The sequence below is a fragment of the Typopeltis vanoorti genome, chromosome 9 (genome assembly GCF_054136105.1).
Source record: "Typopeltis vanoorti isolate ZY-2024b chromosome 9, IOZ_Tvanoo_1.0, whole genome shotgun sequence".
Taxonomy (NCBI): Eukaryota; Metazoa; Arthropoda; class Arachnida; order Uropygi; family Thelyphonidae; genus Typopeltis; species Typopeltis vanoorti.
Genome location: NC_143557.1, coordinates 67700029 through 67725169, shown reverse-complemented (window position 1 = coordinate 67725169; position 25141 = coordinate 67700029). Strand labels below are relative to the sequence as shown.

The window sequence follows — 25141 nt, the reverse complement described above, 5'->3', positions numbered from 1 at the left end:
GAAAGGAGTGCAGTTTGTTAATGTACAATTGTGCAGTTTCGTAATTGCATGAGTATAGAGAAAGAGAGAACCATGCAAGACACAGGGAAACAGCAAGGCTCAGGGTGGACAAAGGAACACAGCGTGAGAAAGGTAGATGCTTCAAGAGGATGTGAATGCATCTGTAGACAAAAAGGGAAGGGAATGACCTGGGATCAAGGGAAAACAGTTGGATCTGAAGAAGGTTCAAACATGAATAAGGAGAAAAAGAAATGGCTTGAGTTAAGCATGAAGTCATGTCAAATAAGTACTGTCAGTTGAAGTAGCTATAGATCCAGGAATAAGCTGCTGTGTTTGTGTACAAATGCTAAAGTGTAAGAAACAAGGCAAATGAAATGATTGCATTAATTGAGTCTGTTCACCCAAAAATTGTTGGAATAAGTGAAACATGGTTGAATGAGGACAACATCCTGATAGGATAGAGACAGAAGGGTATGATGTGTTTCATGAGGATAGAAAAAGTAAAAAGGGAGGGGGGGGGTCTATTGATGATAGAGAAAGAGTTAAGTCCATACAAAGTAGAGATGCAAGAGGGAAATAGTGCCAGTGGTTTTGAGGCAGTATGGTGTGAGATAGAGGTGAGTAGAATGAAATACTTGGATGTTGTTATAGACCTAGTAATGTGGATGATAGTGACTAAGAAATGTATAATCAAATAGCCAAGCAAAAAGAAAAGGGTGATTTTAACTATGGCAATTTAGACTGGGATAATGAGACAGCAACTGGAAGTAAAGAAAATGAGTTTCTTGAGTTTTTGAGAGACAACTACCTCAGCAGGATGTAACAGAGGGCACACGAGGATTTGAGGGTTTTAGGATTTGATCATCTTATCAAAGGATATAATTATAAATGAGGTATCAAATCACCTTCCAGTTAGTGAGAGTGACTATGAAGCGATTACCTGGGTAGTTGCCAGCAGTGTGAGGAATGCTGTGAGAAAAGGGTATATGTGGAACTATAAGGCTGGTGATTATGTAGAGCTCAGGAGACAACTTGCAGGTGTGGAAAAGAGATCGATGCAGCTTGGAGGATATTCAAGAACTATCTCATAAAAGCAATGTCTAAATGTATTCCAAGGATCAGAAGGTTAAATAAGGTAGGTGTGAAATGGGTAAATGAAGAGATTAAGCCAGCGATACAGAGAAAAAAGGCATTATGGAGGCAGCATAAGAGAATTGGTAATAACCAATTCCGTGAGGGTTACAAAGACCAGGCAAGGAGAGTGACTTGGTTGGTAAGGGTAGCAAAAGTGAAGTATGAGCAGCAGTTGGCTAATGAAGCCAAAAAATCCTTGGGAGTTCTTTCGATACGTAGCCAGCAAATAAAAAAAAAGAAGAATGATTATGGAACGAGGACATTGATTGGAGAAATACCATTTTCTCCAATCAATGTCCTCTTTCCATGATCATTCTTTTTTTTATTGCTGGCTACATATATGACTACAATAGTTGTCCTTATACCAAACAACTAATGTGGAGATAGTTAATGAGCAGTTCATAAAGGTCTTTCATTCTTGTGATTATGACGACATCATGGAGAGATTAAGAGCAGTTGATGATTGGAAGGAGAGACCGACCAAGTGACCAAGAGGTGTATGGGGAATTGAGCAAACTTGATGTTAATAAGGCTGTTGGACTTGATAATATATCACCACGTATTCTGAAGGAACATGCCAGGGAGTTGACATCTACTTTGACATATTTTTTTAATATGCGTCTTGCACTGGGTCGAGTTGCAAAAGAGTGGAAGGAGGGCAAGATTGTGCCACTTCGCAAAGGGAGGTGATCGAACTCAAGCATCAAATTATAGGCCTATCTGTATATCAGGCATTGTGGTTAAATTGTTGGAGAAGCTGGTGAGAACTAGGATCCAGAATTGAGTTGACAACAGTGGTATTATCTTTGATGGACAGCATGGATTTGCTAAAGGAAGATCATGTTTTAGTAATCTACTTACTTATTACAATAAGGTGACTGCTTCCTTGAACAGAGGAGAGGGATACACAGTAGTATACTTAGATTTCGCAAAAGCTTTTGATAGATTACCACATGATAAGTTGATAGTCAAACTAGAGTGGATGGGGTTGGAATTAGATTAGTGCATTGGATCAGAGACTGGCTATCTGATAGGTATCAGTAAGTTGTGTTTGGTGGAGCAATATTCAGGAAGAGGAAAATCACTAGTGGTGTGCTTCAGGAGTCTGTTTTAGGGCCATTGCTGTTTAACTTGTATGTTAATGATATTAGCAAAGATTTGGATGGGGATATTCAGTTGTTTGCAGATGATGCAAAGTTGGGATGAACTATGAAGTAGAGAAGATGTTGTGGCCTTACAAGAAGACTTGAATAAATTGAGTGAAATGGGGATGCGAGTTCAATGTTGCAAAATGCAAGATGTAGAATTCATGCTTTAGACTGATCTGGAGAAAGAGTGTGATATCTATGTTGAACTAAAAGAATTATTGTTTCAATGTATAAAGGAGGATCAAGAAGAGAATAATAACATTATTGTGTCATTGTGCAAAGATTTATGAAAGGATAATGGCAACAAACAAAATTAAGGAATAAAATATAGGAAGGCCTAAGAGAGGAATAGTTTTGGTTTTAGAAAGAGGAGATGAACTGTTTTTTTTTTGCTGTAAGGGAAATTATGGAGAAACTGTGGGAAATTGGAATACATCCTGTTTTTGGCATTTCTTGATTTGGAAAAAAAAAAAAGCCTATTCTTGGGCCATTTCCATTAGGAGGAAAGTTTGGAAAAGATAGGCATAGGAAAAGAAGAAATAGTTATGATCAAGAATATATATGGTAAATAATAATATTACAGTTTTTAGCTCTAAACTAATTTTTAATTACTAGAAACTTGGGGATGACATTATTGTCTCAGTACATCTTAAGAAAATTCAGTCTTGTTAGAAATATTTTCTATTTTATATGTAATTTTTCCAATTTGCAAACCATAAACAAGACTTGCCATAATTTTGTATCAGTGAGTTGAGGTTTCCATAGCTTGAAATGTCCATACTTATTTTGTCTGACCAGAACATGTACAGCTTATTAGAAAGAAAAAAAAATTATTATTGTACAAGTTTCTAGTAATTAAAAATCAATTTAGAACTAGGAAATCTAACATCTACGTTACATAATGGGATATCAAGGCAGTATGCGAAGTCATTAGCCTATATATATATACACACACACACACACAGCTCACTTGTGACGTGACTTCACGCGCAAACTTTGTTTGATTACACTTGGATAATGGATGAAGCCAAGAATATAATTTCTTGGCATCTTTAATATACAAAAAAAAAGCTTCTTTGGCCACTGGCGTGAGAAAGAATATCTAACACTCAATTTGTTTTAGCAGGAATGAACAAAACTATATATATTAGTCATTTGCACATAGCACTCAGTTCTCCAGCAACCTCAATTAAGGCCAGATATGTTGCACAAAAACATTATGTTCACATCAGAGAAAAAAAATTCGCCAATCTCATGAGAGGAAAAATGAATCAACAAGAAATGTTATCAGTAGATAAAATAGTAATCAGTCTTTCTTCACATACTCTCTCAAGCTGAGCAGAATATATTAGCCAAAGGATTTAATTTTGCAGTATCCCCCATGTACATTCCTGAAGTTGACATAATGGCAAATATAGAGAAATGCTTATATAAAATTCCAAGAAATTCTGTAGACATCATGCATATAGGAATGGCAGCCATTCTGATTAATTCCAAAACCCCTCCTAGAAACACCTCTAATGCTAAATTTAAAGCACTTCTGAGGATTTTTCAAAAAAAAATATATATAATATTTTAGTACTGCAAGCCAATAAGGAAATGCCACTATAGTTCTGGATTCTAATTTGTACACAGATGAGATGAGAGAACTTCATGATGTTAGTACTTGTAGATAGTTAGATAATCATCCCCACATTGAGTATTCATTACAAAACCTAACAATCTAATCAAAGATCTTCTTTGTAATTAGCTCAACAGTATCAAAGAAAATTCACTTCAAAACATCCAGCATCCCATAGACATTATGGTGAGTTTGGATGTCACAAGCCTTTTATGTCATAACATTTCAAGAGAAGACACCATACTAAACTTAGAAGACATGTTTCCATCAGACACTGTTAAACTCTTCAAAACACTGCCTAGGAAACACTTCTTCAGGTTTGAGGCACTCGACTCTGCAGTGAAATGGGCATGCCCTTGGCTAGGCATTCTGTCTAGATATGAGCACCTATATTTCACCTCATTTGGCAATATGTACATGGAATCATTGAATAAACAGCCCTCAGTATGTACCAGACTGTGGCTTAAATATGTCAATGGCATTTTGGCCAGGCTTTGAAGAAACCCAGCAGCTTAAACCAGAAAATCCAGTCACATTAGAAGTTGAAAAAGACAAATCACCTCCTTTTCTAGATGCTCTTATCTCAGTAGAAAATAATGATAATCTTTCATTTGAAGTTTACCCGAAAATATCAATGCTATATCACATCATCACCATATTGCCCAAAAATGAGACATCATCAAAATACTCAGATAGGGCCTTCACAATATCCAGTGACAACAAAAAGAAATAACATATCTTAAAGATATACTCTTAAGGAATGAATACAATCTCAAAACCATGAATAACATCTTATACCGACCAGCAGCAAGACTATAAAGGTACCACATCTTTACCATACATAAAAAATATTACAGATAAAATGGCAAAAATCCTGAAGAAATACAACTTAAAAGTTGCTTTCATGCCACTACAAAATGTCCATGTCTCTTTCCTTAAACTGAAAGAAAGAAATATTTTTGTCCTAACCTATTAGATTTGAGCATAAACAACATATCAGAAAAATGTTTCTACTTCAGAAATTTATCCATGAGTAGAACACTTAAAATAAACATGTTATTTATTTTCATGCTATTGATGATAACACTGAATGATAAGAAAATAATATTTATTAACTTATTTGCTGATATTTTGCTGGTATTATATCCAACATCTTCAGAGCACAAAAACAGTTTGCCACAGCGAAACAACAATTTGGTATAACAGTGGGACTAGTTTAAAAAAATTGTAATGGACAGCACAAGGAACTAAAGTCCTAATTAGTCCTAATTTTCCATCTATATTGGAAAAAGAGAGAAAACAAATATTAATCAGATCTTAAAATGACTGTCTCCCAGATTTTTGATAAATTTATACAGCCGTACTTGTTGAGGTTGGGAGTATGTTTTTAAGCTTCTGTTGAATCCAAAAACAATCTCCCTGACTTATGACTTCTGTGTAGCACTTTTGTTTTCTTCCAATTGATCCCGTGTAAAGTGGTATCCAAGGCATGGTCTGCTGGACCCGACTTGCCATAACAATAGTGCCGGATGTATTTTTTGTGTTCACCAAGACAGATGTCAACAGTATTTCCTGTCTGTCCATAGTAAGCCCGGTCACAAGAACAGGGCACTTCATAAACTCCTGGATGTGATAAAGAAGACAGTTTGTCCTTAGGTGAACAGATGAGAGTTGCCAATATGACATAAGGTTTAAATATGGTGCATAGTTGATATTTATTGAGCACTCTAGGTATCTTTTCAGATGTGCCTCAAATGCATGGGATGGTAACAGTTTTGCTGCGGTTTTATGTGGTAGGCAATGGAGGTGATTTCTGGGGAACATTTAGTATTTTTTCTATTCTATGCAGATTATAGCCATTGGCTAAGAAGGTGTGATGTAAGTGAGTTCAGCAATAAGAGCATTGTCATTGGAACAAATAGCTCTAGCTCTGTGAGTTAGTGTTTTTGAGATACCATGCTAACCTAACCATACTATTGAGCTGGATGATGGTGTGACTGTTTGTGCAAAAATCTTCCTGTATCTGTAGGTTTTCTATAAGTAGAAAAAAAGGTAAGGAACCATCTGGAAGACTTGTGATTAGTGTATTCAGGAAGGGCAGGCAGTCATTAGTTTCCTATTCCATTGTGAAGTGTCTTTCCTTTCCCATTCTGCTTAAGTGACCATACCACCTGAGATTAGCTCTGCTAACGCATTCCTGGATGCTGACAATGTCAAGTTCTTTCCTAATATCCTTGTTTTATATATAATACTGCCATTGATGCCATCTGTTCATGCCCCTGATCTTTCTCAAGACTCTCATATCTGCTGTCTCTAGTCTTTGGTCAAGTGTTTTACTTTATCCCAGTTCTCAGATCCATAAGTTAAAATTGGTTTGAACACTGTGTTGTACACAGCTAATTTAGTGTTTTGACTAATTTCTCTCTTATTTCATATAAATTTATTCAGTCGACTTCCTACCATACCAGCTTTGTTGATTCTGTTGTCTATTTCCATATTTAATTTACCATCTTCACTAAAAATTGTGCCTAAGTAGCAGAAATGTTTTACTTGTTCTATAGGTTCTCTATTCACAATGCAGTTGATATTTTCAGTACTTCTGCCTGTTTTCATTGTCTTTGTCTTGTTATTGCTGACCATACCATATCTATTACAACAGTCAGTTATCCAATTTAGTCGGGGGAATTTTGCAGACTTGTAGCGGATTTATTTAGAAGTATAACATCATCCACATAAAGCAAAGAGCTGAGATTAACATCTCCAATTTTGATATCAGGTTTAATACCACTTTCCTATTAATGTGATCCATATCATCATCAAATTCCTGACATGTACCCTCAATGGGTGTACAGGATATGATAGTACTACATGAAAAATTTACATCATTACTAACTTCCTATCTATAATTTTTCTCCAAATCAGTCTGTTACTTGTCAAGACTCCAACATTATCAGATCTTATATTTCTATCATCTAAGACACTTTGTACCGTATCAACCCACCTATATCTTGGTCTTCTTCTGGGTTGTTTTCCTGCCAACCTGGCAGAGAACACTTATTTTGCCAATCTTTCCTCGTCCATTCTGTTTAATTGACTATACCACTTGAGATTAGCTCTGCTAACACATTCCTGGATGCTGACAATATCAAGTTCTTTCCTAATATCTTCGTTTTTAATATGATATTGCCATTGATGCCATCTGTTTACGCCTCTAATCTTTCTCAGGACGCTAATATCTGTGGGCTCTAGTCTTTGGTGAAGTGTTTTACTTCTGACCCAGCTCTCAGAATCATAAGTTAAAACTGGTTTGAACACTGTCTTGTATACAACTAATTTAGTGTTCCGACTAATTTCTCTCTTATTCCATATGAATTTATTCAATTAACTTCCTATCATACCAGCTTTGTTGATTCTGTTGTCTATTTCCATATTTAATTTACCATCTTCAGTAATAATCGTGCCTAAGTAGCTGAAATTTTTACTTGTTCCACAGGTTCCCCGTTCAAAACATAGTTGACATTTTCCACAATTCTACCTATTTTCATTGTCTTTGTCTTTTTAATGCTGACTTCTGACCAGTTTTAACTTATGGATCTGAGAGCTGGGTCAGAAGTAAAACACTTGACCAAAGACTAGAGACCGCAGATATGAGAGTCCTGAGAAAGATTAGAGGCGTGAACAGATGGCATCAATGGCAATATCATATTAAAAACGAGGATATTAGGAAAGAACTTGATATTGTCAGCATCCAGGAATGCGTTAGCAGAGCTAATCTCAGGTGGTATGGCCACTTAAACAGAATGGACGAGGAAAGAATAGCAAAACAAGTGTTCTCTGCCAGGTTGGAAGGAAAACAACCCAGAGGAAGACCAAGATATAGGTGGATTGATACGGTACAAAGTGTCTTAGACGATAGAAATATAAGATCTGATAATGTTGGAGTCTTGACAAGTAACAGACTGATTTGGAGAAAAATTGTAGATAGGAAGTTAGTAATGATGTAAATTTTTCATGTAGTACTATCATATCCTGAATTCCAACTGCTGACTTACAACTCAAATAAAGACTAAGTATTGCTTGATATAATGCCCCATTGACACCATATAACTGTAGCATATTGAATAGCTTCTCTCTTGGCACTTTATCGTATGCCTTTTCCAGATCGACAAAACTTAAATACAGATCTTTGTTATATTCCCATGCTTTCTCAACTATTTGTCGTAAAGTGAAGATCTGATCCTGACAGCCTCTATTTGGCCTGAATCCAGCTTGTTCTTCACCAAGCTTTTCTTCCACAATTCTTCTCAACCGTTTCTCAAGTATACTTGCATAGATCTTGCCAGGAACACTCAGTAGGGAAATACCTCTGTAATTCTCACATTCAGTTTTATTTCCCTTTTTATATATGGGTACTATGAGAGCTATACTCCAATCATCGGGAATTCGTCCCTCTGTCCAGGCTTTCTGAACTATGCAGTGCAGCCACTGTAAGACTTTTATACCACCATACTTCAGCATTTCTGGTCGAATATCATCTACTACTGCTGCCTTTCCACATTTCAAGCCTTGATGGCTTTTTCTACTTCAAGTATGGATATGTATTCCTGCCTACATGCCTGGTCAGTGTTTTTTATCACTGTGCTGTCATCACTGCTTGTTTCATTTAGCAGTTTATCAAAGTAATTACTCCATACTTCAAGGATATCTTTTTCTCCTGTTTTCATGTCACCTTTATCATCTGTAACTCCTTTTACAGCACTCTTTCCTCCATTCCTAAGCTTCTTCAACAACCTCCAGAATATCTTACCACCTTCTTGATATTTATTTTCTATATTCTTGCCAAAGTCCTCCCATGACTTTTGTTTACCTAGTTTTACTCAGTGTTTAGTTTTCTTACATTTGTCTCTGTATTCTATAAGAGCACAAGCTGACTTATTTGCCAGGAACTTTTGATATGCTTTCTTCTTTTCCTTCACTGCCTCTTTAACTTCCTGTGTCCACCATGGAGTTCTGATTTTTCTATCATTGCACACTACCTCACCACATGCCTCTCTGGCTGAATCAATCAGGGTTTTCTTTAAGGCTTGCCACTGAATCTCCAGGGTTTGGTTCCTGTTCTCAAACTCTCATTTTTTCTTCAATAATCTTTGTGTATTTTAGTCTACAGTTCACATCTGAGAGCTGTTCAACTTTTATTCGCTTTAAAACTTTCTTACATGTTATTCTTTTCAATATGAAATTCAATTTTATCCTGCTCAAGACTAAATAGTGATCACTTCCAATTTCAAATCCTCTGTACACTCTGGTGTCCTGCACCAGGGAGAAAACATCACTATCAACAATAACATAGTCAATGAGACTTTTCTTATTCCTTGCCTCTTCTCTCCATGTGAATTTGTGCACATTTTTATGTTGGAACATTGTATTAGTAATAAGTAGTCAATGTCCTGAGCAGAAATCAAACAAGTATTTGCTATTATTATTAGCTTTGCTCTTTTCTCCAAATTTTCCCAAAATATTTTTGTGTATCTGACAATCATTTTCTACTCTGCTATTTAGATCCCTAACAACAACCAACTTTTCTTTTTTCATTGTGTCAGTTGCTTTCTCTAAAGCCTCAAGAAATTCCTCCATTTCTACCTTAGTAGAACCTTCTATGGGAACATAGGCACAAATTAGTCTCATGGTCCAGTTCCCCCATTCTGATATTTGCCCACATCACTCTACTTGATATTGCTTGCCATTCAAGATTAGCCTCATTTAGTGTTGAATGCTATGGATACTCCTTTTCCTTGATTGTCATTGCCTGACTATAACATTTTGCATTTTTGTTCTCAGAAGGATCTCACTAGTTTTTGTCTTTTTTGTTTCACTCACTCCTATTATGCTGATCTGGTACTTATCCAATTCTTCAGCTAGTTCTATTTCTTTTCAGGTTTGTTTTAGTACTGATCTTAAACTCTGGTAATGTTGAGTTGGGATGTGTTTTAGGATTTGTTCCAATAGCTGGCTTTTTTTTGCTGTTTGTCCCAGTTTCCTGGAAAAAACAATGGGATCCTTGTTTAATTGGACAATGTCCCCAGCCGGCATGAAATTTTGTCATGTTGTGCTATCATTTTACATTGATGAAATTGAATTTCAATATGAAATTCAATTTTATCCTGCTCAAGACTAAATAGTGATCACTTCCGATTTCAAATCCTCTGTACACTCTGGTATCCTGCACCAGGGAGAAAACATCACTTTCAACAATAACATAGTCAGTGAGACTTTTCTTATTCCTTGCCTCTTCTCTCCATGTGAATTTGTTCACATTTTTATGTTGGAACAGAGTGTTAGTAATAATCAGTCCATGTCCTGAGCAGAAATCCAACAGGTATTTGCCATTATTATTAGCTTTGCTCTTTTCTCCAAATTTTCTCAAAATATATTTGTATGTCTGACAATCATTTCCTACTCTGCTATTTAGATCTCCAACAAGGGCCAACTTTTCCTCTTTCATTGTGTCATTTGCTTTTTCTAAAGCATCAAAAAATTCCTCCACTTCTATCTTAGGAGAACCTTCTGCGGGACTATAGGCATAAGTCTCATTGTCCAATTCCCCATTCTGATATGAACTGCCTGCCATTCAAGAAGATTAGCCTCGTATTTTGTTTTGAATACTATGGCTACTCCTTCTTTTTCTTGATTGTCATTTCCTGAATATAACATTTTGTATTTATTGCTCAGAAAGATCTCACCAATTTTTGTCTGTTTTGCTTCAGTCACTCCTATTATGTCGCTCTGGTACTTATCTAATTCCTCAGCTAGCTCCATTTCTTTGCCATTCAGGCTTCTTATGTTGATAGTATCGATCTTTAACTCTGGTGATGTTGAGTTGGGGTGTGCTTTCAGATTTGTTCCAGTAGCTAACACTTTTTGCTGTTCGCCCTGGTTCCCTGACGAAAACAACCGGGACCTTGTTTAACCGGGCGACGCCCCAGCTGGCATGAAATTTTGTCATGTTGTACCATCATTTTGTATATTGGTTTAAGCCAATAAGAATACAATTTGGTCGGATACATACCAAATTGCCAGCCCATCCTCGTTTGTTCAGTAATCAGGTAGATGCCCAACAAGGTGCACCACGAGAAGGTGAGAATTGGACATTAGGTCAGAAGCCTGGTCGGTTCTCTGCATTCCTTTAAAGGCTATGTGGAGGTCTCTTCTCAGTTATACAGCTTTGACCCATAAGCACCCCCTGTGATCCATATAGATAATGAAATAATAGAGGGGGGACAATGTACATTCCTGTCTGACACCAGATTTAACATTAAACCATCTTCCTGTACTTCTTTCAATTCTAACTGTTGACTTACAACTCAAATAAAGACAAAGGATTGCTTGATATAATGCCCCATTGACACCGTATAACTGCAGCGTTTTGAATAGCTTCTCTCTTGGCACCTTGTCATATGCCTTTTCCAAATCTCCATCCATTCATGTGCCGTCACCTATCTAGGAGGTTGACTACCCTGATGTTACTCTGGTTAACTATGTGTATAACACCATGAGGTGAGGACCCTATCTCTTCCACATATTGTCGTAAGTATTCATACTGTAATCCATGATGTGCTCACGGGGCTGGTTTGCCTGTTCTGAGAGATGAAAAACCCGAGTTTTCAGGTGAAAAATCCATATGAGACCGGCTAACTTACCTTTAGTCGAAAGAGACCAGATAAAGGTTCTTCACATCATAGACGGAAATCGAACCCAGGTCTTTCCAACCAAAGGAATTCGTCTATATGTTTAAGTGGTCTTACATCTATATATCTTTTACCCTGACGAAGCCAACAGCTATAGTTGGCGAAACTAGTTGGTTAACTCAGTTTGAAATAAATCTGACCTACAAACCCAAATAGAAGTCTACCTTAAATACAGATCTTTGTTATATTCGTATGATTTCTCAACTATTTGTCGTAAATTGAAAATCTGATCCTGACAGCCTCTATTTGGCCTGAATCCAGCTTGTTCTTCACCAAGCTTCTCTTCACAATCCTTCTCAACTGTTTCTCAAGTATACTTGCATATATCTTACCAGGCTCAGTACAAAGGGAGAAATACATCTGTAATTCTCACATTCAGTTTTATTTCCTTTTTTATATATGGGTACTTACTCTGCTTCAATCATCCGGAATTTGTCCCTCTGTCCAGGCCTTCTGAACTGTGCAGTTCAGCCACTGTAAGACTTTTATACCTCATACCTGAGCATTTCTGGATATCATCTACTCCTGCTGCTTTCCATATTTCAGGCTTTTGATGGCTTTTTCTACTTCAAGTATGGATATCTATTCCTGACTGCATGCCTGTTCAGTGTTTTTTACCAATGTGCTGTATTCACTGCTTGTTTCATTTAGCAATTTTTCAAAGTAAATCTATTTCTCCTGTTTTCATGTCACCTTTATCATCTTTAATTCCTTTTACAGCACTCTTTCCTCCATTTCTGAGCTTCTTCAACAACCTGCAGAATATTTTGCCACCTTCCTGATATTTATTTTCTATGCTCTTCCCATGACTTTTGTTTAGCTAGTTTTACACAGTGTTTAGTTTTCTTACATTTGTCTCTGTATACTCTAAGAGCACAAGCTGACTTATTTGCCAGAAACTTTCTATATGCTTTCTTGTTTTCTTTCACTATCTCTTTAACTTCCTGTATCTACCTGGAGTTTGATTTTTCTATCCTTGCAGGCAACCTCATCCACATGCCTCTCTGGTTGAAGTGTTTTCTTCAGGGATTCCCACTGAATCTCCACAGTTTGGTTCCTGTTCTCAAACTCTTTAATTTTTTCTTCAATAATCTTTGTGTATTTTAGTCTACAGTTCACATCTGAGAGCTGTTCAACTTTTATTCACTTTAAAACTTTCTCACATGTTATTCTTTTCAATATGAAATTCAATTTTATCCTGCTGAAGACTAAATGGTGATTACATTCAATTTCAAATCCTCTGTACACTCTGGTGTCCTGCACCAGGGAGAAAACATCACTATCAATAATAACATAGTCAATGAGACTTTTCTTATTCCTTGCCTCTTCCCTCTATGTGAATTTGTGCACATTTTCACGTTGGAACATTGTGTTAGTAATAACCAGTCCATGTCCTGAGCAGAAATCCAACAGGTATTTGCCATTATTATTAGCTTTGCTCTTTACTCCAAATTTTCCAAATATATTTTTGTATGTCTGACAATCATTTCCTATTCTGCTATTTAGATCCCCAACAAGGACCAGCTTTTCCCTTTTTATTTTGTCAGTTGCTTTCTCTAAATTCTCAAAAAATTCCTCCACTTCTATCTTAGTAGAACCTTCTGTGGGAGTATAGGCACAAAAAAGTCTAATTGTCCAGTTACCCATTCTGATAGTTGCCCACATCACTCTACTTGAGACTGCTTGCCATTCAAGAAGATTAGCCTCATTTAGTGTTGAATGCTATGGATACTCCTTTTCCTTGATTGTCATTGCCTGAATATAATTTTGTATTTATTGCTCAGAAAAATCTCACCTTTTTAAGATATAGTTTCCTAAAATACTTTTTAGGTGAATAGAATTTTTAATAGAGGGAGAATTATTTGTGAGGTTGACTAGTAATTTAGCTAAATATTTAGCAAGTTTGTATGTGGTACTCTTTATACTATCCACACTAGCAGGTGTACCTTGTTTGTGAATTTCAGGTACTCCATATATTCTGGGTGTTTTAAGATGAAAAGGCTTGAGTTTGTTAACAGTTTCTTTTAGCCAGGAAGTGATTTTTTTCTTTTGAGAATTAGTGGGATCATGATTTATAATTTGGTATCTAGACTGTGTAAAAATAATCATATACAATTATGATTTTTTTTACAATTATTTCTTTATATTAATATATTATTAGTTTTATTTTCATAACACATACATCAGCACTTGCAGTGAGCCTGTTATTGATATTATTATTGTCAAAATGAAAAGTAAAGCATTTGAAATTTTGATGTACTTACTACATTCTGATAGTTGTACTACTTTCATTTTTTTTTTATTGCAATTTAAAATTGGTAAGTTGTTGAGATACTCGATACGTATTGTGGTTTGTGAAGACATTCTGTTTACGCTAGCGGAGGCAACATGTCAGCATTATACGTTAATTCTCGCTTGCCATTTACGTGGAGTGCACATGCTCACCAAGGAGTTTGATGGTGATTGACAGCTGACAGAAACAGCATTCGGTATCAGGTTAATAAGAAAAACAAGTAGAGAGCTAATGGAAATTTGCGAACAGCAACCAGAGAATTTTGTTCTTACGAAGTTTTTAAGTTTTACTTGACAGTCAGGAGAATATTAATAGAAGATTCTGAAAAGGAATATTAGAACTGTGAGTCTTTAAACTGAATTAGTTGAGACTGTCAACAAGTATTTAGTAAATAAAAGAAGATATTCCAATCTACATTCTAATGGAAGGTTTCATCTTCTGTCATATGGACATCGGATTACTATGGAAAAAGGCAATTGCAGAAATTTAAAACTGTAAAGTGGCTTGACATGAAGAGCTCAACTTAGATTTTGTTGTTTATGAAATAATAGAAGAAACTTTTTTCACTGGTACAAAAATTAGTAAATTGTGCATCAAATAGAACTGAAAAAAGGTAACAATATTTATACTTCAGTGAGACAATGCAATATTATTCCTTCACCCTCAATGATGCTGGAGGAATAATATTGCATGCTACATAAGGGAGATAAAAAGGATCCCATGGAAAAGAAGAAGAAAATTTTTATAATTTCAGAAAGGGCCTAAAAAAGAAACTCACTCTGAACATTTTTGTTGTGAAAACAAGGTATTTAGTCAGGTAGATGCGATTAAGTATATGTCAAACAATCCAATAATAGAATTAGTCAGAGAATGAATGATTTTAATATTTTTGGATAAGAAAAATTCTAAAGTGTAGACTTATTTTAGAAGGTCTTGGATCCAGTTGATTTTGTAGTTATTTATGTAATTTTATTTAAATGTATATAATGTTTTAGTTTCATTAAATGTATATATATATATATATATTTTTTTTTTTCATTTGGTCTCAAGTCAATAATTTTCCTGATTCTAAAAGAAATAGTTAAAAGTCATTGCACCAATCGGAATTGAACCCTTGTGTAAATACTTAACACTCGAAGTAAAAATCTCTTTATAGAGATGAAATAAAATAAACAATCTCAATTGGTCCTGTAAAAGTATGTGCATTTTGCTTTCATATTCAGCTAAATTCATCACCACAGTTGTATTTCATCACCTTTGTCTGCTTTAGTTATTACTGTTTAGGTACTTCAAAGCACTGATTTCTTTTTGTGGAATATTGTTTTTGGAACGCTTAGAATGGATTAGGATATTGGCTACATCCAAATGAATGTTATTGTCAGTTGCTGGAGGCCGGTCGTATATTCCTCGTTCAACAGAAGCCATTATTTTGTCTTTTGGAACTTTCCTTGGAGTAACGCCAAAATTATGTCCTCGTTAACAGCTTCATCCATTAGGGCTACCAATGATAAATTCACAATGATGTGATCTTGTTGTAATTGCAGCTGTTCTGGGACACTACGATGCTGGATTATTTCAAATTTTTTCTGGTGCCAATTTTTAACTTTCATGAATTTGAATTCTTTGTTAGTTGTTGTGTCAGAGATGCTGTCAAGGATATCCCACAGTTCTGACTTAAACTGTTGACTTTACAGTTCTCTAAACAGTGTTTTCATTAGTAATGGAAGCATTGCTTAGAGAACTTTCTTCTGTCAGAATACAGTTTTCTTCTTTGCATAGTATTAGAAGAAAACAAAACTATCCTGCAATATAAAATGTTCTGGCTTCAATTTTGTTTATTGACAGGAACAAACACACAGTTAAATAAACAAACAATACACCAAAACTGCGATAAGAATTCTCTCTTTCCAAACTGTGCTGTTCTTCATTATTTAAAAAAAAAAAACATTAGAGGCCACTATCTTCTGGTGGTCATTCATCAATTGAAAGAAATACACTTTCAGATAAATCTATAGGTCTCCAAATCAGTTCCTTGAATTTTTTTGACTCTCCTCTAAAAGGAACACATTCTCATGCCTATCGCTATTGCTCTCCTTCGTGAATGTCTGCTTGTGTGCCCTTATTGCTAATTCCACTTAATGGTTCTTTCTTTGTATGGGTAGAACAAAACAATCTGTAAAATAAATTTTCAGATAAGTAAAGCAGTTTTAGTTTAATAAAGTAAAAAAAATTTTTAGCCAAGAAATTTTGCCAATTTCTTGGCCAAAATTTAAACTTGAATATTGAACTTGAAAAACTGTTAATTCCATGCATTGTCTACATCACTATTAAGAAACATGGCTAAGTTTAGTAACATTTTATAACATAGAGCTACAAACTGTTTTAATAACAATTACAACATTTTATAAAATGATTTATTAACAAAAGTTTTTCTCTTTTTTGTGGTGGTGAAAACAAGTGAATTTAATTATAACAGTAAATTGAATGGAATTAAATGAAATGGAGCTTGGTTCTGTCAGCTTTGTTTCCTCTTAATGTTGGTTTCACGAAGGACAGAACTATGTTCATGTGAAGTGGTGTTTCACTGTGATGGTTTATCAAAAATGACATGTAGTTACATGGCATTCAGAGATTCATAATATTAGCCACCCTCATTATGAAAATGGCCAGCTGTAGCTATTCCTGTAGGATGACTGCATTTGTCATTGTATGGAATCAACTCATAAGGATCTTTATGGAAGCATTTACAATCGGTCAATGAGTTGAGTAAATTAAATTTCATGACAAAGTATTAAAAGAAATCTGTATAACTGAGAGGAGACCTCCACATAGCCTTTAAAGAAATGTGGAACCAACCAGGGCTTCTGACCTAATGTCCAGTTCTCACCTTGTCATGGTGCACCCTGTTAGGTATCTATGTGGATACCGAATGAACGAGGATGGGCTGGCAATTTGAAATTTAGCCAACCAAATTGTATTCTTATTGGTTTAAACATAATGTAAAATGATGATACAACATGACAGAATTTCATGCCAGCTGGGGCATCGTCTGGTTAAACAAGGCCCCCGTTATTTTCGCCAGGGAAGCAGAGCAAACGGTGAAATGTCAGCTATTAGAAAATATCCTGAAACACATCCCAACTCAACATCAGCAGAGTTCAAGATCGGTACTGTCAACATAAGAAGCCTGAATAGCAAAGAAATGGAACTAACAGAAGAATTGGATAAGTACCAGATTGACATAATAGGGGTGACTGAAACAAAAAAAAAAAAGACAAAAACTGGTGAAATCTTTCTAAGCTATAAATACAAAATGTTATATTCAGGCAATAACAATCAGGGAAAAGAAGAAGTAGCTATAGTATTCAACGCTGCATACAAGGATAATCTTCTCGAATGGCAGGCAATATCAAGTACAGTGATGTGAGCAAATATCAGAATGGAGAAACTGGATAATGAGACAGAAGGTTCTACTAAGATAGAAGTGGAGGAATTTTTTGGTGCTTTAGAGAATTTTTATGTTCCAACATAAAATGTGTGCACAAATTCACATGGAGAGAAGAGGCAAGGAATGAAAAAAAATCTCATTGACTGTGTTATTGTTGATAGCGATGTTTTCTCCCTGGTGCAGGACACCAGAGTGTACAGATGATTTGAAATTGAAAGTGATCACCAGGTAGTCTTCAGCAGGATAAAGTTGAATTTCATAGTGAAAAGAACATGTAAGAAAGTTTTAAAGCAAATAAAAGTTGAGCAGCTCTCAGATGTGAACTGTAGACTAAATTACACAAACATTATTCAAGAAAAAACGAAACAGTTTGAGAACAGGAACCAAACCTTGGAGATTCAGTGGCAAGCCCTGAAGAAAACTTTGCCTGATTCACCTAGAGAGGCATGTGGTGAGGTTGTCTGCAAGGATAGAAAAATCAAACTTTAGGTAGATACAGGAAGTTAAAGAGATAGTGAAGGAAAAGAAGAAAGCATACAGAAATTTCTGGCAAATAAGTCAACTTCTTAGAGTATACAGAGACAAATGTAAGAAAGCTAAACACTGTGTAAAACTAGTAAAACTAGCTAAACAAAAGTCATGGGAAGACTTTGGTAAGAACATAGAAAATAAATATCAGGAAGGTGACAAAATATTCAGGAGGTTGTTGAAGAAGCTCAGAAATGGAGGAAAGAGTCATCTTTAATTTTTTTTTTTATCATCTTTAATTCCTTTTACAGGAATTAACATGAAAACGTGACATGAAAACGGGAGAAATAGATATCCTTGAAGTATGGAGTAATTACTTTGAAAAATTGCTAAATGAAACAAGCAGTGATGACAGCACAGTGGTAAAAAACACTCAACAGGCATGCAGTCAGGAATACATATTGTTGTGTTCTGAATAAACTAAGAAATGTTTTAACATGAATTATTCAGGACACAACTTTAATTAAACATAGGCAGAGAATGTGGCATGTTGGCAATAGATTAGAAAGATAACTTTATGTATATAAATCAAAATTAAGAGCAAGAAATTGTACAAAATTGTATAAAAATGTTTGTAAGACCTAACTTGTAATGCATGTGGATCAGATATAAGAATTAAATAAAGCTGTTAATTCTATTTAGGAACCCCATTTCATGTATTATAAAGTAGCAAAGCCTGTGAGTCAAAGTTCAAGGGTCACCTTTAACCGTCCTGTGTTACGCATACCAAAAGGGGGGAAGGTAGTTATAGGAAAGAGAAACTAAACCACCTTCCAAGAAGAACACAACATGTGCACGTGCGATGTTATAGAGGGAGCTGGACGCCATGAAGTAAACCCATGTGACCGCGTTGGCGGGTATCGCGATAGCTGAGAAACACCGAGAAGAGAACGAAAACAAAAAGGGCAAGCAAACCCCACTCGAGGCTTTTTTTTGGGTTCCTGTTTCCTGACCTCTCTCGGACGTAAGGTCTAGTCCGCTCCAACAGAGAAGTTCCTGGCTGGCCATGGAAGGCATTGGTTCATCTGTCGCAACGTTTGTGAACGGCCTAGCTACCTCCTGAGACTAGGATAGCTGTGCGATGTCATGCGACGGAGGAACCAAGCAGATGCCGTCCGTTCTGGCTATGCTCCCGAGCCATATCCCCTCTCCCGCCGAGGTTCTAACCGTATAGTTGATCGAAGGTGATCAGACGAAAAGCAAAGTGGAGAAGCCTTGATGACCAAACAAGGCAAGAAGAAAGACATAGCATCAATACAGAGACGGTAAAGTAGACTTTTGTATTGTGATTTCCAGTTAAGAAAGAGTGTGTTACCCTAAGAAAGTTTGTGAAGTGGACTAATTTTATGGAACTTTAAGGACTATCTGCAACTTGTCCCAGGCCCATTTGTTCGAGAATTATCTGCCTAACAAGGCCATGTTTATTCTGCAGGAATTAATAGTAAATGTACAGTGATATGACCAATGACCACGTGAATGTAAAAAGTGTGTTAGATGTTAATGAGATAATGTTGAGATACTTATAATGGTGGTCTATGCAAGTTTATTTATATGCTTTGTATATTAGTATTGAACCAAGGATCCTACTTGAGAATAATTCAGATTAATTAGTAATAATGCTTACTTGTATGATTTTCTCTATTTTATTAAATGTGTTTCTTAGTACATGCCTGACCTGTTGTTAATATATGAATTCAAACAGCAGCTCATAAAAATATTGACGAACTTAGCGGGAAGAACCCACGTGTATGATTAAACAAAAGAGCCACGACTGCATGCAAGAATTAGTACTGAACATAAAATTTATTATAGTTTAATTATTGTATATCATTCTGAGAGAGCCATCCTGGGTAAGAGTCCCATCCTCGGTATTGGCTGGCGCAGTTATAATATAAATTTTGTCAATGCTTATTGGGTGGACTCTTAGAATGATGTGTAAATGGTCATGTCCCACACAAGGACAAAGCCCTAAAACACTAAGTAACCTACACGTGGTTAAGCTATAGAGAGGCCAATAGGACTGCTTATTAAAAAGGGAGAGATTTAAAGAAAGAACGGAATAAGTGTAGTGTGTCTTAAATTTAGAAGATTATATACAGGAATAAGAGATAAGTTTAACAAGGAAGTAATAAGAATAAACAGCACATAAGAACCAAAATAAGCTAAGTAGCAACGTAACAACATCCATATTTGAAGTAGAAAAAGCCATCAAAAGCCTGAAATGTGGAAAGGCAGCAAAAGTGGATGATATTCGACCAGAAATGCTCGAGTATGGAAGTATAAAAGTCTTGCAATAGCTGCACTACATAGTTCAGAAGGCCTGGACAGAAGGACAAATTCCAGATGATTGGAGTAGAGCTCTCATAGTACCCATATATAAAAAGGGAAATAAAACAATGTGAGAATTATAGAGGTATATCCCAACTGAGTGTTTCTAGTAAGATTTATGCAAATATACTTCAGAAATGATTCAGAAGGATTGTTGAAGGAAAGCTTGGTGAAGAACAAGGTGGATTCAGGCCAAATAGAGGCTATCAGGATCAGATTTCCACTTTACAACAAATAGCTGAGAAATCAGGGACTATAACAAAGATCTGTATTTAAGTTTTGTAGACCTGCAAAAGGCATATGACAAGATGCCAAGAGAAAGCTATTCAAAATGCTACAGTTGTATGCCAAGCAATACTTAGTCTTTATTTGAGTTGTTAGTTGGCAATTCCTGTAGAAGGAAGTACAGAAAGATGGTTTGATGTTAAATCAGGTGTCAGACAATGATGTACATTATTTCTTGTGTTATACATCATCATATATATGGATAGCAATATTAAACCTGATATCAAAATTTGAGATGTTAATCTCAGCTCTTTACTTTATGCAGACGATGTTATACTTTAAAATAAATCCAGTACATGTCTGCAAGATTCACTGACTAAACGGCATAACTCTTGTAATAAATTTGGTTTGAAAATCAGCAATAACAAGACAATGAAAATAGGCAGAAACATTGAAAATATCAACTGCTTTGTGAATGGCGAACCTATAGAACAAGTAAAACACTTCTGCTACTTAGCTACAATTTTTAGTGAAGATGGTAAATTAAATATGGAAATAGACAACAAATCAACAAAGCTGGTATGGTAGGAAGTGAACTGAATAAATTTATATGGAATAAGAGAGAAATTAGTCAAAACACTAAATTAGCTGTATACAATATAGTATTCAAACCAATTTTAATCTATGGATCTGAGAGCTGGGTTAGAAGTAAAACACTTGACCAAAGACTAGAGATACCCAGATATGAGAGTCCTGAGAAAGATTAGGGGCATGAACAGATGGCATCAATGGCAATATCATATTAAAAACAAGGATATTAGGAAAGAACTTAATATTGTCAGCATCCAGGAATGTGTTAGCAGAGCTAATCTCAGGTGGTGTGGTCACTTAAATAGAATGGGAGAGGAAAGATTAGCAAAACAAGTGCCCAGTTGGCAGGAAAAAGACCAAGATATAGGTGGATTGATACAGTAAAAAGTGCCTTAGAAATATAAGATCTGATAATGTTGGAGTCTCAACAGATAACAGGTTGATTTGGAGGAAAATTGTTGATAAGAAGTTAGTAATGATGTAAGTTTTTCATGTAGAATTATCATAATATCCTTTACACCCCTTGATGGTACGTGTCAGGAATTTGATAATGATGGTGTATTTACATTACTGTGTACAGGTGTATTTGGGGGAATATAATACATCTAATTATCCTAATTTCTTTCCAATTTTTTATTTATTATTTTTAGATTGCTTAATACATAAGTCACCTAATTCATTAAAAATAAAATGTGGTATATCTGAATGCATATCATCAGTTAACTCCACAAGATACATGTAATGAACAGCTATCAGGCATTGGTATAGCTAGTGTGAACAAGTCAGTTTTGTGAATTGGACAGAGAATTGAACAATTGGCATAAGTTGACACTGTTCTCTTTTAAAACGGTAAATTAAAGAAATATGGTATAATGTACATTATTTCTTTAATTTGAAATTTAAAAAAACTGCAAGGGACGTGGTATATACCAGGTAGGTCTAGGGGAAGTGGTTGGTCTTTGGTGGAGCGGATAAGGGATGCCAATTTTCTGTAAGGCCTGTAACAGTGTGATTTAGTTCAGTGTTTAGGGCCATGTTGTTAGAACAGATTAGTTTAGCCCTGTTGTATAGTGTTTTCACCACTCCATATTGTTGTGAGGGGGGAGTGAGATTGTTGGTAAATGTATCTGCCTGTATGTGTGAGTTTTCTATAAACTGAGAGAACCAAGGTTCCATCAGGCTGGCAGGTGACTAGTGTGTCTAGGAAAGGGAGGCTGTTGTTTTCCTCTTTTTCCAGGGTGAACTTGATTCTGGTGTGTTGGTTGTTTAGGTGTGTAAGGAAAGAGAGGAGTGTTTCAGAGCCATGTGGCCAAATAGCAAACACATCATCAATGTAGCGAAGCCATATGGTTGGTTTTTGTCGGGCAGAGGCTAAGGCTTTTTCTTCAAAGGTCTCCATAAAGAAATTGGCCAAGGGAGGGGAGAGTGGTGAACCCATGGCTGTCCTGTCTATTTGTTTGTAGAATTTTCCCTGCCAAACGAAATAGCCTGAGTTCATTGTGAACTGAAATAGGGCTGAGATATCGGGAGAAAATTTAGCTTGGATTAGCTCTAAAGTTTCCTCGAGTGGGACATTTGTGAATAGGGAGGAGACGTCAAAGCTGACCATTATGTCAGTATGTTGGAGTGTAAGGTTTTCTATGCTGGCTTTGAAGTGGGCTGAGTTTTTTATGTGTGATGTGTGTTGCCAGTATAGTGTGTGAGCTCTTTGGCCAAATGTTTTTAGCTAATTTGTATGTGGGGGAATCAATGCCATCCACTATGGGACGTAATGACTTACTTAGTTTATATGTGACTGTTTCAAATTGAGGTAATAACAGCCTAAAAATGAAATTCATACTAAATGGAATAATGTATGACATGGTAAGTATTGTCTATAAAGAAAATACATTTGAGATTTAACAGCTTTCATACATAATTATTTTTGCTCATTTCTCTCATGGGATCACTCAAAGTATAACATGTAAAAAAAAAAAAAAAAAATCTCATATTTCCAGCTAATAGATTTTATCCTTTCTCTTCCCTTTATTTTAGCCCACAAATACAACATGAGGAATATATATTATGCAAATCAGATTCTAGAGATAATGATTGGACAACTTGTGATTCCGAACCTTCAAAAAAATGTGAATTATCAAACAAAAGCAGTCAGTTAGCACTTGAGCATGACTCTTCTGTAAAATCTAACATATCATCAGTTAGCAATGAACACTCAGAAGAAGCTGATAAATCAAAGACACGACATGAGGAATATATGTTATGCAAACCAGATGCTAGAGATAATGATTGGACAACTTGTGATTCCGAACCTTCAGAAAAATGTGAATTATCAAACAAAAGCAATCAGTTAACAGTTGGGCATGACTCTTATGTAAAATCTAACATATCAGTTAGTAATGAACATTCAGAAGCTAATAAATCAAAGATTACTGGTTCTCTGAATATGGAATTTGATAAGGTAGTCCAAAATGAAGTTATAAAAATTGACCATCTTAAATCAACTAACAAAAAGATAGTTCACAAAGATACCTTTAGCACAGATCATAAAATTTCTTTGGATACACTTCCTCAAAGATCTAAAAATTTAACAACTGTTAGAGAAAATAAAAAGGTATATGTAAGAAGAGGATTAATTCCTATATCAGAATATCCAAAGCAAGAAATGCCAGTTTTTTCTGTATCAAGTAATTTAAATTGTTTACAGATTGCAGAAGAAACTCTAAGACAGTGGGTAACTAAAGAGACAGTAAAAGAGCTGGTTGGTGATGAAAAGTTTGAAACTTTACTGCAGGATTTTAGCCAACTAAAAAGTAAAGAATCAAATGAAATGGACAAAACAAATACTTTAGTTGATGTTAATGCTGCTGAAGACTTCAAGTTAAAGTTTGTACAGCTATGTCGGAAATTAGATGTTCAAGAGGCTATTGATAGCGATGATGATGCTGAATTGATTTCCAAGTCTGTTGATACTACTGTAACAGAGGTTCAGGAAGAGAAACAGAATGAAGAGTTAGATGAAAAAACTTTTGAATTGAGATTAAGCATGTACCTTAAAGGAAAGCTTTTTGTATCTGAACTAGAATCGCATGAAACAAAATCAAAGCAGAAACCAGTACAAAGACCTAAGAAGAAAAAAACTCCCATAATAGCACAAAGAAATACAAAACCCACCTCTAAATCAAAAAATAGAAAATTTGTAAAGGTAAGTGACAAAGTTATAATTTCATTTACAATTATTTGTGTGCATTGAGTATATAACTGGATAGGGACTTTCAGATATATATACTGTATGTTTGTTAGTTCTCATTAGTCATGTGAAGAACTAACATATATGCTGTATGTTAGTTCTTCACATGATTAATGAAATTCATTTACTGCATCAGTAATTTCCTCATAGTGCATTATGATCCTGGGCAGATTTAAAGGATAATCCAAGATGCTCTAGACCAAAAATGTTTTTTTATTTTATTTTATTGATGTCACTTCAGACTTCCGGTAAGCAATACAATGGTCTTACATTAGACACCAAAATTCATATCCTACCTAAAACTTTTCATAGACATCCACCACAGATGAATTTGAGCCCATAGCCTGTTGGTAGAAAAGCCACTCATCTCAGCCGCTGAGACTATCAATTGACCCTCATGAAATACGGTATGATAATAAAGCATGTGTAGTCTTATTTCTTAATTTAGTGTGGTGTATTATGAAATGGACCAAACTAAACTTTATTGCTGAGAGTAAAAATATAAACTTATATATAAAATACAATTTTTTAATACCCATGGTATTTTACTCTTCTCTAAGCTAGCTAGCATTCTGTCTGTGAAAGAAGATAATCAGCTTCCCATATTAGATGGAATTCAAACCTAGATCTCTTCTAAGGCAGGTGACATTTTGATTAAAACCCTTCTGCCACAGATAAAGGCATTCATTTAAAATTATGCAGAAGCCATGGATAATAAGCAAAATTTTTTCATCACTGTTTTGCTTCTCTATCAAAATGGGGGGGGGGGGGGTTTGGAGTTATCATGCAAAACAAAACAGTGATAAAAAATATTTTAAATTCTATGCTTAATA

The 25141-nt window shown here is 35.4% G+C and overlaps 1 protein-coding gene across 1 annotated transcript in view; it reads left to right on the top strand.

Annotated features, from left to right (window-relative positions):
• Positions 1 to 25141, top strand: part of LOC150103122 (putative RNA polymerase II subunit B1 CTD phosphatase RPAP2) — a 110441-nt gene that overhangs the window by 64726 nt on the left and 20574 nt on the right. Inside the window, exon 7 of the mRNA XM_090397941.1 lies at positions 23096 to 24263. Coding sequence (XP_090254067.1) covers positions 23096 to 24263 — 1168 coding nt within the window. The remainder of the gene's footprint in view (positions 1 to 23095; positions 24264 to 25141) is intronic.